Genomic DNA, 14,886 nt, shown 5'->3' with positions numbered 1-14,886 from the left:
TGTTTTTGTACCAGAATACTAATGCTGTTTTGGATGCTTATGTGCTGGATCACAAACCTTCTGAAGAGGAGTATAGCCTGCCCTCAGCTTGCGGTACCCTAAAACGTGAAGGAGATCTATCATTTATGTTGTGCCTGGTTTACCTTTGTGATTGAGATCACTGCTGGTTTAGTAGTGGTTTGAGGCCGAGTATGTGCTTTAGTCACTACTCATTCCAGTAATCCTGCAGAGCAGCAGTCAGTTTGTCACAGGGACTTCACGGTTCATTGTTTCAGGAGAATGGCTAGCTATTAAGTGAACAAATGCAATCAGAGAGAAGTATCGGAGTGAATGCCCCAAATACAGGAGAGATATCAGCTTATTGCAAAGCAAACTCATTTCAGCCATTTTCTTTTATTGCTTCATTATGAAATGTAAAGAGGTGAGCAATGAACCCTGGTGAAATGAGAGTGCCAAGCTGATGCCAACAAAGCAAAGCCCCAGACTACCAAGCCCAGTGCCAGTTGTGCTCATTCTGTTACTAGAATGGTACCAACGTAATAACAGTAATGCCACTCAATTTAATTTCTGTACACCAGATTGCAAAACTCTCATGTGATTTTCTATAAAAGGGCAACATGCGGCATATGGAGCACTTCCCTTTGGCAGGGAGGACACAAAAAAGGAACATTTCTGAATCACCTGGATAGCAAACAAGTGGTACAAAAAACAGGCAAAAAGGTATTATGCATGGTTTAACGCACAACATGTGACTATGCTGGTCAGCGGTAATGGGAGTTGTAGTCCAACATCTGGAGAGCCAAAGGTTGCAGACCCCTGGTTTAACGCCACATTTTGCACTCTTGGGGATTTTACATGTTTTGGCAGGCAAGTGGTGGCATGAAACGTGACAACCTATCATTACCGCTCCGCCTATCAAACCTGAACGTTTTACAGCCAGAGCGTCATTGATATGCTGGCGAAAAAGCATTGCCTCCCTATGGAATCCGCCCACTTTTATCACCTGCTAAAGGCAAGCAGATTCTATAGGAATACTTCATAAATGCTTCCCACATATATAGATTGCAGGAGGCATTTGCACTCCTTTGCACTAGCTGGTACAAACTAATGTTTTAAATGTTTTTAACAAGGAAATGTACACGGAAGAACTAAGTATACTTAAGTGCAGACATTGGCACTAGCCTCTATGCAATTTTTACTTTTAACAAAACGATCCCCAAAGTGAATAAGTGCAATTGAAGATAAGGAATCCTGTGGTCTGGTGTAGAGCTCTGACAGTAATCACGTTTGTAACAAAACACCTTTTGAAAATCACATTCTGCTTTTTTTTTTCTTTCTATACAAAGGAGACCAATTCCTCGTGTGGTTGGATCCTCACATTGTTTATATTGTAAAATATTCCTGCATTTTCTTAACAGTTTGTATGTATTCTTATAAGCTTGATTAGAAGATCTAGAACACAAATAAAACAGTTCATTTTCAGAAGGTTACAAAATAATATGGTAAAAAAATTGACATTCGGCACTCATTTCTTAAACATCCTTTGCGTTTTCTATTCCTGCACCAAGCTACAGGATGTACATTCATTAACTACAAGTCCTCGAAGCAAATTTACGTCTGTGTGTAAAGTTCAGTCCCTTTCAGACAAGTAGAAAGCTGTAGTGCCCGGGGGAGCTTTCTAAATCATACCAGGCATTGCTGTTCATCCCCCAAATCACTTCTTGCAGCACAAATACAGATGTACTACTTTACTTATTTTTTTACGTCAAGATTTCCTGTCTCCCGGGCTCATGTATGGATGTGGGGCTGGCACCAGCATGATGCTTATCCATTATTTGGAGCACGTCATCCATGATGGAAGGCCCAAGATCAACATGAAGTGAGAGCATTGATCCTGCATGGGAGAGGAAAGTCTCATCTCCCGGTGTCTCCTTAGGGAATCCATTGTGAAGAACAGGCACAGGCTTTAAAACATGGGGCACAATTTGAGATCTCTGCTCAGTCCTGCTGTTTGAAGGTGGCAGAAGCTCTGCAAAAGTCCTGAGGCCTTCAGTGTCTTTCAGATCCTTGACAGGAGAGGTTGGACCTTTATCCTCTAGGTGCAGCCGAGGCGGCTTCGGTGGTGGAGCCTGGGCAGAGGACAGATTGACAGCCTGGGGATCGCCTATGAATGGCAGTGATATGGCATTTTTTAGGATGGGCGATGAGTTTTCTGCCTTGGCCTGCTCGTGACCAGCAACAGTAGCAGTGCGTAAAAACTCAAAGGGCACTTCATACTGGCTGCTCCTTTGCAATCCCCGGCTCCCTTCTGTCTGTGGTAGCAAGTGAAACTTCCCTTGTAAGAAGGAGATGTCGCCGAACATGTCACTCTCTCCACCACTCCCAATGTGGATTGTGTGCCTGAAATCACCCAGAGGAGGGCTGATCATGTCAGAGGACAGAATGTCCCGCAGCTTCTCCTTCTTTCCTTTGCGACTCCCTCGTTTGAGGTAGATAGGAGCTTTTGTGGACATCCTACTGGTTCAGGAATCTCTGCTGTTTTTGTTTTTCTAAGCAAGCATTCAACAAACATAAATCCAATTCCAGGAAGAAATACCAGAATTATACGAGGTCACACTCTAAACTTAATTCACCAATCATAAATAAACTTCTACAATGTTTGAAAGTGTCAAAGGCAGTTGTCTTTTTTTTGAGTCCCTGAAATTGACTTTTGTTGAAATGAGTCGAACAAAGGTTTCCAGGATAGTATGATTGGAAACTTTAAAAAAGTTGAATGGGCGTATATGTTGAGCCAAAGACTTGAGGACGTGGTGAGTGCCTTAGACATGGAACTTAGTACACAGCTTCAATTAGGTAAAGTTTGCTTTTCTCCATTTCTCTTGTTTCTTGCAGATGGGATGACTCACAGCTCGGAAATATTACTTTACTTCTGAAGCTCTGCTTTTTAAGGCCCCAATCTAAAAGTACACAAAAAAATAAGTCAGTACTGGTGTCCTTTGCAAGATCAATATACAGAAGCCTCGCTGTATGTAGCTAACATCTTAAGACTGTTCATTTATTGTTTATTTTCAATATGACAACCTAACAGGTGAAAACGTTGTATTAAAAATAATCCATTTGGTCATGTTTATTCATCAAGATGTTCTAGACAGTGGCAATGTTTCACACCCATGCCTGTTTAAGTCCACAGAAAGAGGCTTAAGACCGCAACTGCAAAAGAAAGATGGACTATCAGAAATACATGGTGGCAGTAAACACAAAAGGCATTTTTGTGAGAAACCTTAGGGTATCCTCACTCCTACTTTCCCCCTGGATCCTCTGCTCAGGTCGCCAGAGAAAGGCCATCGCTTTTGGATCCCGAGCATGGGGCTTGAGAAGCGAGTGAGGATCACCTGGGTCGAGGGTCCTTGGGGATTGGGAAGAGGGTGCCCACAGGAGAGACAAGGTGTCCCCCCTTTTCCTTATGAAAATCAACCTAACCCTCCCCCGGCCTTTATGGGCTACTATGAAACAGATCCCTCAATTTTCCTTATTCAACCTACTATAGTACTGGGATGAGCAAGAGGCAACTAAGAGTAGTGAACACCATTAAGTCATTTCACCACTCTAGTACTGAGACAAGGAAGATGCCTGCAGAGTGCTGTGAAGGTCAGACATGTCCCACGTTCTACTCTAACTGCAGTCAGGGAATGCCAATTGGGAACTCACACCTGCAACCTGTCAAGTGGTTGCAGGTGTATAAGAAGGGAGGAAACCAGCAACAATCAGACCAGCAGGGAGTCCTGTGTGCGAGGAGGCAGCCGTGGTGGGTCCTGCAGAGAAGCCAGGACAGATGATCCCAAGGACCTGTGGAGCCCAGGAGCAGGCGGGCCATAAGGAAGCCACAGGTTTGGGAGCTTCTGTGGTCAGAGAAATGCAGCCGGAGCTTCGGGCGAAGGAAAGGAAGCAGAGCAGACACCAGCATCCGCAGAAGCAAGGTCAGAAGAGCCTAATAAGTGTGAGCGGGGCTCGCGGTTAAAGGTCAGTCAGCAGGCAGAGCCAAAACCAAACAGTACAGCTGCCCGGAGGGAATACCGGGTACCCGTGAGTGAAGGGAGAAAGTCACTTGCACCGGGGTTGCTCCTGGGGGCTGTGGGAAAGCAAGGTGAATGCTGAACGAACAAAACCACATATTAATAATGAAACAAACCCGGAGCCGTGGGCTGGATAAAAATTAAGCGACAAAGCAAATGCGTACAAATAGTGAATACCGAACTGGATGAAACCTTTATGAGCAAAGTTATGACCAGATGACAAATGAATATGAAATGCAAATATTGCCTGTTTGAAAGCAAAGTAAGAGGCAAGAAGATATTGCGTGTTTGAAAGCAAAGTAATAGGCAAGAGAGCCAGAGTGGAAGATTGCGAGAGAGCATGGTCGCAAGGTGGTAAAGGAGAAAATCCGCCACACCACAAAGAGAACTTTATGCATGAATACAGTGCGGCAAGGCCAAAGACTGCCCAAGGATATGAGACACATTGTGGTAAAGCCAACAGGCTGACAAGGAGAAGCCAAGTGAAGGTGAACCTACACACAGGGGCAGATGGGGAAGAACCTGTGTGGGCCAAAGAGCCTAGGGTTCCTGGTTGCGCCAAATGTAATGGGTGGACCGTGTGGTCTGACAACTGCGCCTAGACCAAGGAACTCTCAAGTGTGAAAGCCAAAGACTTTGTTGAATTAAACCAAGGAGTATGCTGATTGAGTTGTTAAGCTTATCCAGAAGGAGGGTTAAGTTGATTGAAATTGTTCGTTAACACTGAAAGTCTGAAACAAATTATAAGTTGACACATTGAAGTCTTGGGGAAGGCAACCCTGAGACTTGATGAACCTTTATGCTGTCTTGAGGACGGAGCCCTCAAGACCCTTTTCTTTGGAATTGTGTTGACTTGAACTTGGGGAAGGGAACCCCAAGGATTTGTGGAACTGTTTTTAACTTGAGAACGATAATCCTGAGACTTTTGTGGAACTTTCTTGAACTTGGGTAAGGGAAGCTAAAAAATTAGCTTGTTTTGATCACCATTTCTTTTATTGTTGACATCCCTACACATTGTTTAGCTTCACAGACGGACTTGTTTCATATTCATTTTTATTGGCATTTTCAAACATATCATGTAACAGATAACCACCCCCTCACTACCCCCAAATACACCCCCCTTCTTCACAGGTCCGATGCGTTCCCTTCCACCTTTTCTTGACAGTCTTGCCACGTCATCTTTATCCCTCTTCTCCTCGGCGGGTCCTACAGAGTTCCTTCTTGGCCTACTAAATGTGGTGGTCCTCAGACCAGGCCCAAAGGTTGCATCCTCCTTTGACACCATGCTTTACTTGGGTCTTTCTTTAGGAATTGAAACACCATATCCTAGTCCATGAGGAATTTCTGTTGCTCTCCCCCGATTGCATACGTCACTTTTTCCATGGCTGTCAGGTCTCGTATTTTGGCCACCCATTCATGTTCTGAGGGCACCTCTATTGCCTTCCATTTACAGTATACTAGCAGAGTCACTGCCATTACCAGGATCAAGTACATTTTCCTCTGTGCCTTCATTGATAACTTGTCCAGTTCTCCATCCAAGCCCATTAACAACAAGCCCTTATATGGGGACTTCGCCGTTCCCAGCATGACCCTAAACGCTCCTTGGATCATTTCCCAGAATTGATCTATATAACTGGGCATTGCCACCATATGTGCCCCTGTGTTCCTTCCTCTCTGTAACCCCTCCTAATACAAACCCGAGGATGCTTGGTATATTTTTGACAGCCTAGCAGGGATGAGGTGCCATTGGTGCATCATTTTGACCCAGATCTCTTGTAGCGAATGTGCCAGCCTAGGAATGCCTGTCCATAGATCATTCCACTGGTCCATTTCTATATCTCTCCCGGCTTCCTCCTCCCAGTTAGTCATAAATCTTCTTACCCCGGTTTCCTCCCCCTCTTTAATCATTCTATTGATGTCCCCCACCAGATGTTTGTCCCCAGAGTTTGAGGTCACACATTTCTCAAATGGGGTTAACTTTCTTGCCGCCGTTTATCTTATCTTGGGATTAAGGACCCAGTGTCTCAATTGGACATAGCAGAATCTCTCCCCCTCCTCTAGCACAAAGTCGCTTTTACATTGGGGAAGGTTTTTCTCTCTTCTCCTTCAAACATATCCTTTATCTTCAAACATCCCTCCACTTTTTAAAGCCCCACCTATCCCAGCCTGGCGAGAACTGTGGGGTCCTCAAAATCGCTGTGAGCAGGGAGGGGAACGTGGTTATCCTTGCACTTTTTACCAGGTCATCCCACGTTTGCCCCACCAGGGATACAATGTCGCTGCAGTACATGTTTCTCGACCTGTCCTCCCTGGGCAACCACAGTACCCCCTACATACACTCCCCCACCACCAATCTATCCATGTCCCTCCACTTTTTCCTTCTGTCCTCACTTGACCACTCTCTCAATATTCTAACTTGGGCCGCTGGATAGTATGCAACAGGGTCCGATTCTTCCAGTCCCCCTTTGAGTCTAGGTTGCATCATCTCACTGTGTGAAATTTTGGGTTTCTTCTGCGCCCATACATATGCCTGTGTGTTTGCGTATAGCTCTGAAGAATGACATCAGGACCCTTGCTGGGATTGCCATAAACATCTATAGTAATTTCGGCATCACAGCCATTTTTATGGCATTTATCCTGCCAGCCAGGATATGGAGAGAGGACCCCATCTGTGTAGCATACTTTTGATGGTGTCCAGTAGTGGTGGGTAGTTCACTTCAAATAATTGCTCTATGTTTTTTGTGATACATATTCCTAAATATTTTAGCTTGTTAGGGGCCAACTTGTATGGTGTTTCGGGTCTAATCTCCCTCTCGCTTCGACATGCTCTTATTCATTTTCAGGCTTGCTGCCTGCCCAAATTGGTCATGGACTGCGCCCACCGCATTTAGGGACTCTTTTGGGTTGGTTATTGTCAGCAGCGTATCGTCCGCGAATGCTGCAACCTTGTGCACCCCCCCCCCCCCCGAATGGTACCCCATGTATTTCCTGGGTGTCCCCAATCTTACTCAGGAGAAGTTCTAGATGTATCGCAAATAGTAAGAGGGGTATCCCTACAAAATATCCCCACCAAAAATATTGCCGTACATATGGCCGTTTGTCTCGCCATAGGTGATATTTTTGGGGGTGATAATTTGTGGGAGCGGTGGTTGCGGGGGTGTCTCCCGCAGGGTCCATAGGTCAATATTGCCGCAAAAATATGGCGATATTTTTGTATTGCGATATTTTTGCGGGGATATTAACACATGGAACCGTAACAGGGGACAACCCTGCTTCGTGCCCATAGATACTGCCACCGGCTTCGAAAGATTTCAATTTATGAGTAGACGCACAGATGGGTTTTGGTAATTGGCTGCAATCTTGGCTATAAATGCCTCCCTCAACCTCATTTTACGCATTGGGGAGAAAGAGAAACCCCCATTCCACCCTATCAAATGCTTTTTCTGCGTTTAATGCCAGTACTATAGCCTGTTTGTGTTTGTTGACCTTCTCTATAATGTAGGCAATTCTTCTAGTGTCATCATGAATTTGTCTCCCGCGTATAAAGCCAGACTGATCAGGGTCTATCAGCTTGGGGAGTAGGGGGTCTAATCTGGATGGTAGGATTTTAGTGTATATTTTTGGTGAACAGGTTAATAAGCGTTAATGGCCTATATGATCTGCATAGTGTATGATCTTTCCCTGGTTTTGGCAGCAGGATCACTTTCGCCGCTTCCATTGAAGGGGTTATCCTCCTTCCCTTTCCAAATTCGTTGAATAAGGTGGTCAGCCGCGGGACCAGAGTCACCTTGTATGTTTTATAAAATTCTGCTGTGAAGCCGTCTGGTCCCGGAGCTTTATTGGGGGGGTAGTGCTGCGATTGCTCTAAGCATGTCCTCACTTGTTCTCTCCTTCTCTAGTTCATCCCTTTCTTGTAATGTTATCTTAGGTAGGTTACATTTCTCTAAAAATTCCTGCTGGCTCCCCTCAAGTGGTCATTCCCATAGAAATGTGTGAATTCCCTCTTGATGGATTTCATGTTGGTGTGCTCCTCCCCCTCAGCCTTAATATTTTTAGAATGGTTCTCTCTTTTTCTTACTTTCTGAGCATTCTGGCCAGCAACCTGTCTGCCTTATTTGCTCCGATATAGTATTTCTGTTTGAGGTGCATCAGGGACCTTTCTGCCCTGCTTGTTTGCAGCGTTTCCAGTTGTCCTCTAACCGGTCTGAACTCCTTCCTTACTTCCCCCGAGGGTTTCAAAGCCATTTCCTGGGTGAGAACCTTCAGCTTATCCTCCAGGTATTTTTCGGTCTGCCTAATCGCCCTCTCTCGTCTTGCTTTAATCGCCATTATCTCACCTCTAATAGTAGCCTTGAATGCATCCCAGATAACTCAGTGGTCTAATTCTTGAGTCTCATTTATATGGAAGTTCTGATCTATCCCCTCCCTTAGTTCCTTTTTCAGAATTTCATCCTTAAAGATATCTGCCGGGTACCTCCACCTCCACAGCCCTGCTGTATGTTTGGATATTGTGATTGACAGTGTGATAGGGGCATGGCTTGATAGGGCAATGGCTCCCACTTCTGTCTCCTTTATTCTCCCCATCAGCAGTCGCGACACCCATACGTAGTGCATCCTTGACACTGATCTGTGGACATGTGAATAGAACATGTACCTCCTATTGTCCCCTTTCTTTTCCCTCTGGGTGTCTACTAGTGATAAGCCCTCCATTTTTTCCTTTAGTTGCTTCGAGGGCTTACTTTGGGTGTGGCAGGTTCTCGCGCTCCTGCCCCTCTCTGGCTCCCAAGCAATATTAAAATCTCCTGCTAGTATACTGCTCTCCTTGGCAAACCCTTCCAGTTTGTGTACCATTGCCTTTATAAAATGGTCCTGTCCCGTATTAGGGGCATAGAGTGAGGCTAGGGTTATTGTCTCCCCTCGTCCCTGAAGCATTACTGCTATGAGACTCCCCTTTTTGTCCCTGCTCACCCCTGTTACATTAAGCTCCAGATTGTTTTTTAGCGCTATAAGGGTTCCCCCTTTCTTCCCCGGGCCATTGTATTCTGTCATAATCTCGCATTCGGAGTCTGAGTTTGTCTTTTTCTTGTATGCGAGTTTCCTGTAAGGCCACTATATCCGGGGTTTCACAAGCTAGATAGTGTTGCATTTTTTTCCTATTGACTGGCGAGTTGAGCCCCCTTATATTCAATGAAATAACTTTTATCACCCTTTCCTTATCCATTGCTCATTGGTTTCCCGCTCTTTCCCCTTACTCGTTTGGCCTCATTTTGCTTTCCTGATTCCCTCCCTCTCTCTCCCCCCCCTACTCTGGGGTGGCTCGACCGGCCTCTAGCCCCCCCTCCCCCTGAATCTCCTTCTCGTGAGTGGAACACTCTACCCCCCCTCCCCAAGCTCCCTGTGGCGGGTCTTCCCTGACACATTTGGCACTACCAAAATGTCCCGCTTCTCCTCCCCGCCCTCCTTTCATGTTGTTGTTTGCCTCTCCCCAGGCATTCCGTTTCTGTACCTTAAAGTCTTGACAAGCTTTACTCTTTGGCTCCTCTTTCTGACTGTTTCGTTTTACCAGTTCTTGGACTATCGGACGCATCATTCTTCTTTTGGCGAGACTGGTCTGGAACAAGTCCTGGTAAATTTGGACTGAGGCCCCGTTAACATTCAGCTCATCAGATCTTCTAGCTGCTGCTATCATTTTCTCTTTCTGTGTGAATTTGTGCATCGCCACCAGAACGTCCCTAGCTCTAGTACCTGGCTTCGACCTCTTTGGCCCGACAGTGTGTAGCCTATCCGTCAGGATTTCCTCGGGATCTGATGAGTCTTTCAGGGATGCAAATAATTGTTTCACCGTTTATTGCAAATCGGCATCTCTCACTGACTCAGGGAATTATTTAATCCGGATGTTCACACCCCTAGAGCAATTTCCGAGCTCTTCAGTCTGGAACTCTAGGTTGTGTGTGACCCTGGCCAGATGTTCCATCATTTCATCCACCTTGCGATTGTCATCCGCCAGTTCCTGCAGGGCTTTTTCATCAGTATCCACTTTTGCCTCCAGAGAGTGAAGTTCGCTCTTGACCTCCTTTATCGCCCTGGTCAGATCTTCCTTCTGTCTAGCTGCGATTGCAACATGGTCCGAAGTCTTGGAAGCATTGCTCCATGAATCTTTGCGTTACCCCGCTTTCCTCCTGGTGTTCCTCATGGCCCTCTCCCAATTCACTGACTGGAATGGTATCTCTCCTCCATATTTTCTGTATTGCCCCTTCCTCGCTCTTCTTGTGACCTTTTGCTGCGGTCTGGGGCTCCTTTCCCCTGGTTTTTGACATTTATGAGTTGTAGCCTCGTACACAATCTGGGTGTGGGGGCGGTTTGCTAGTCCTTTGCCTCTCCCTTGGTGTAGGTCCATCAACCCTGCTGCCCCCTTGTGGCTCTTCTTCGCCTCTTTCAGTTCTGGTGTCCTTGACCTGCCATCCCCCTCCCCCCCCACTTAGGCTTTCCTCATCCCTCCGTCCATGTCTAAGGGGCTAGGGCAGACTGAGTGATGCTGCTCCTGTGTCTTCCTACTCTCCGGTGTCCTTTTTGGCTGGGCTTGGGGCCTTATCCCCGTCTGATTGTGGCCACTTCTCCTACCACCTTCTCCCTCGAAAAGGTTTTTATACCCCTTGCTGCATACTCTTCTGGGGCCTTGTGCTCTGGAGCAGTCCGGGCTTTTAGGCTGCCCCCTGCCTTGATCAGTTGACTTTTGTTCGAGGGGGGGGGGGGGGCAGGGGGCTCTTTGCCCCTCCCAAATATGGCGACCTTATTCAGCCCCTCCCCTCTCTTGGACTTTCTTTAACTATCGAGCCTTATGGCTTGTCTGGGGGAAGGGGAGGCTGGGTGATTTTGCCGTGTCTTCCTCCTCTCCTTTTTGTATACTTTTTTTTTTGGCCTGGCTTGGGGCATTATGCGACCGCCCCCGCCGTCGGTTCTTACTGCGTATTTGTTGCAGGGGCCGGAGTTGGAACGCTGCTTCCCTACTGTGCGCGTGTGCAGCCTCACTGCCTCCTCCTCCCTTCTTCCTCTCCGCCCCCCATTGGGACTCTTAGTAACTTTCCGTCTCCTTGTCAGCCTCTCCTTGACAGAGTTCCAGCTACCCTGCGGCTCTGGTCTTATGCCCCAGCTGACGATTCCCGCTGCAATCGGGTTCCCTGCGGTGCCGGCCGACTCACTTACGCACCTCGCTGCCCTACGTTAGGGCGCTCCCGCTCTTCCACTCTTCGCAGCCCTTCGCCTGGACCGGTCTCCCTCTGGGTGGTCAGCCGTTGGCACTCGTATTGCCGGCTCGATCCGTCCTCTCCAGCTGGGGCCACTTAGCTCATGTGCCATACTCCTTCCGCCCTGCAGGTCTTCCGCTCTCCTCCACCCAGGTGTTTCTAGCGGCACAACATTCCCCTCCATTTTCTGCTCCTCGCTCTCCTGAATCCATCCCCAAGGGGCTTCCGCTTGTCCTCTGTGCAGCTCTTTTTGTCAGATCTGCGCCGCACGCCTCCGATTTACTGGGCACCTCCCCTGCCGTCGGTCTCCCTGCCTGGAGCCTTGTGTCTCTGGACAGCGCTTTACTCAGGGGTTTTCATCTAAGGATGTGACCGAGCCTCGGTCCTACCTCCACAGCCTCTTCTGAGCCAAACCTTGCCTGGGGTGGGAGTTTTTAGGCTTGTTGTTCTATTTTAGAATGGTGGGGATTCAGAGTGTGTTAATCAGCGACTCCTCACCTCGGTCGCCATCTTGGAAGTCCATCACACAGACAGACTTTTAAGTTGAACGTTGACTTTCCTTAGTTTGGTTCAGCTAGGGAAATCCCACCTTAGCATAGGACAAGTTAAGCCTTCAGCCATCCTGACATTTGTGTTAATAAATCATTTTATTTTGAACTTTGAATCTGTTGTCTGTGTTTTACTTCATGATGCTGTTACATTGTGTATCAAGAAACTGATCGAACTACACGTGTTCCCGAATACTCATATGAGCTCCCGATTCACAATCATTTGTTTGCTCACATCCCTATTTAATGTTATGGTAGGTTAGGCAGTTTTTCTGAAGCACAACATTAACCATTTACATTGCTTCTCGGCACTGTTGGTGGTCTCTGTGGGTTAAACAGCTATTTTGAGTTGGGCTGACCTCATGCAGGTTACATGGGTAAGTAACAGTGCTTCCTCGGTCTTTAGAGAGTATATGGAGTTCAGGTCGTTCACAGAGGGTGGACAGACTTTGGGACATTTGGTCTGCCTGTGTGCCAGTGTTGGTCCTGGCCATGAGGGTTGTATGCATAGAAGGCCTTCCCCATACATATCCTATCCACCTTGGCTCATTGAAGAGACAGCAAATGACATTCCTGATTGGTGCTCTCATTGGTACGGTTGGTGTACAAGCCTGTAGAAAGTTGGCATAGTCAAGGTTTGTTTGGTAGGTGAGCTGTGATGTCATAGGCCTGAGAAGACCCTGCCCACATGCCTGCTTGTCTGTGATTTGTGTATTTTTGGCATGAGAGTATGTTCAATAACGTGTCTATATTCTGGAGTGGGTGCTCTTGGTCTGTCACACAGAGGGCATAATGTGGTCGCAGTCTCTGCTATTGCGAGGCATGCAATCCTTTTCTGCATGCAAGTCTGACGCTTCTGTGCAAGCGGTTGTGCTAACATACAAGATCTCATTCTTCGCCGTTGTGTAAAGGTACCCAACAGGAAAGGTGACTAAGGGACATTAGTACCCGGCGCAGGGTTTTTCGCTCTAAACAAATGTACCTATTGGTACATTTGCAAGCCTTACCAGACGGTAATCCCGCATATGTACTTGTGCGTCCCTCACGACAGTCTTTTTTTTTTCTTTCAGGCGACCATGGAAACGGAGAAGGGACCTCCCCTTTCCATGGTGGGCATTTTTTCTGTTTACTTTTTTTTTTCCAATGTTAGTGAATGGCCGCCGTGGTTTCACGGCGGCCATTTTCATTGTTTACTATGGCCACCACGGAAAAAGAAAAAGGCCAATGTTTTCTGTCCACGGTGGACATTTTTTGTAACTTTAAAAAAAATAAAATGTTTCCAGCTACGAAACACAAAACTATTAGTAACCCAGTCTAACGGGCCACGGTACTAATGGCAATAAGCGCCTTGATGGTGGGCCATTACCGCTGTCGTTAACTGTGGGTTGCAGGGGCATTACCTTAGGCGGTAATGGCCCGCCGTCTCAGGGCTTAACGCCACATTAAAGAACAGTTTACACATTTTAAACGAGCAGTGATGTCTGATGAATTTCTTAAGTGGAGGGGTGTAAATATTTCCCCCAAATCTTTCTTAGAGACCGAGCGTAGCTAGGGAGCCCGATTCAATTAATGAGGGTTTGGGGATGTTCACCCCTCAAGATTCGTTTTTTTTAATTCACGGGTTAAAATGCTGCTTTTTGCAGCACACTTTTTTGAAAATGTGGGCAAAAAGGCAAACAGTATGCAATTGGTTGTGTACGGTAACTCATGAAATAAATCCAATGGATGCAAGTCACCAACGTGCACAGGAGCATTTCTCCAACATATTTTCAAGCATGAAAACATTTCCATTCTGGCTGTGTCCATATAGTTTCAGACTGGCAGCACCAAAATATGCCAGTATTTAAGAACATACTCATGTTTGCTTTGCGCACAATGCTAGTAATGATACTGTAAGAAAATATGTCCTTGCTGGTTCTGCCAATATATACCAATACCCCCACAACATACTCATATTGGCTTTACCAAAATGCATGCCGCAGTGTGAAAAATGCCTGTCTAGCGAAATAGTAACACTTATCATGCTTGCTTTATCAAAAATGCCCAATACAAAATGTCATGCCACAGTAAGAAATGGCTACACTGTCTGCATTAATATACCAGTCTAGCTACATAACACTTATCATGCTTGCTTTATCACAGCTGCCCAATAAAATAAATGCCACGCATGCCCCCTGATGCGCCAGTGTTACGCACTTGCACATAATCATATTAATTGTGAATGTGATTATTTGTGTGTACGAGGCAGTGGGATCCAAGGGGACAGCCATGGCATTTTCTACTGGCCATAAATACCCAGTAAAAAATGCCATGGCTGCCCCCTGGTGCCCCCAGTGCTTCGCAGGCACACAATCACTTGTGTGCATGCAAAGCGCTGGGGTGCCCAGACATGGCATTTTTTTTAAAAACCTTTATTCATAGAACAGTCATGAAACAAGCGGTTTACAGAATTTTGAACCAATTTCTTCTATGAAGACACTACAGAGCATACATTGTATGGTGAAATATAGAACAAGCAGTAATCAAAGTCACACAGCATGTCACGTGGAAATAACAGCGGTATCAAAGGGGGCATTAATCCGATGCAGAAGCTACAGTCCTTTCAGCCGCACCTTGTGATAGGCTTGTGTCAGATATAACCTGAGTGGGTTTCAAATTTCCTTATGCCAGCTCACAGGAGTGATCGTTCTCACATAACTCTCCTCCATATAGTTAACATACACCAGTTCTCGCAACCATTCCTCATTGCTAGGGAAACATTTTGATTTCCAGTATTTAAGTATACATCGATTGATTTGCCACTACACATGCAATGTTAAAAAAGCAACGTGTAACCAGCCAAAACCTTAGAAAATATCTTTGTGTCCGTATTAAGGACAACGGTCTATAAGAGGACACATCCTGGGCAGGTCCATGCAGTTTCAGTAATGCAGTTATGATGGCCTCGCGCATAGACCGGGGGGAGTGCACCTGACACCAAGTACTCCTTCCAAACATTTAGCAATCGGGGGGGGGGGGGCG

General features: G+C 46.4%; 1 protein-coding gene across 1 annotated transcript in view; it reads right to left on the bottom strand.

Annotated features, from left to right (window-relative positions):
* Nucleotides 1–1,366: 1,366 nt before the first annotated feature.
* The window catches only part of CDC42EP2 (CDC42 effector protein 2), a 227,620-nt gene continuing 214,100 nt past the window's right edge, over nucleotides 1,367–14,886 (bottom strand). The window contains exon 2 of the mRNA XM_069644976.1: nucleotides 1,367–2,957. Within this exon, the coding sequence (XP_069501077.1) occupies nucleotides 1,761–2,513 (753 nt within the window). The 5' untranslated portion in view covers nucleotides 2,514–2,957 and the 3' untranslated portion in view covers nucleotides 1,367–1,760. The remainder of the gene's footprint in view (nucleotides 2,958–14,886) is intronic.

Source organism: Ambystoma mexicanum, chromosome 2p, assembly GCF_040938575.1.
Source record: "Ambystoma mexicanum isolate Mex_15411 chromosome 2p, UKY_AmexF1_1, whole genome shotgun sequence".
NCBI classification, from domain to species: domain Eukaryota; kingdom Metazoa; phylum Chordata; class Amphibia; order Caudata; family Ambystomatidae; genus Ambystoma; species Ambystoma mexicanum.
The sequence above is the reverse complement of the archived record's forward strand: the minus strand, read 5'-3'. Positions and strand labels throughout refer to the sequence as shown.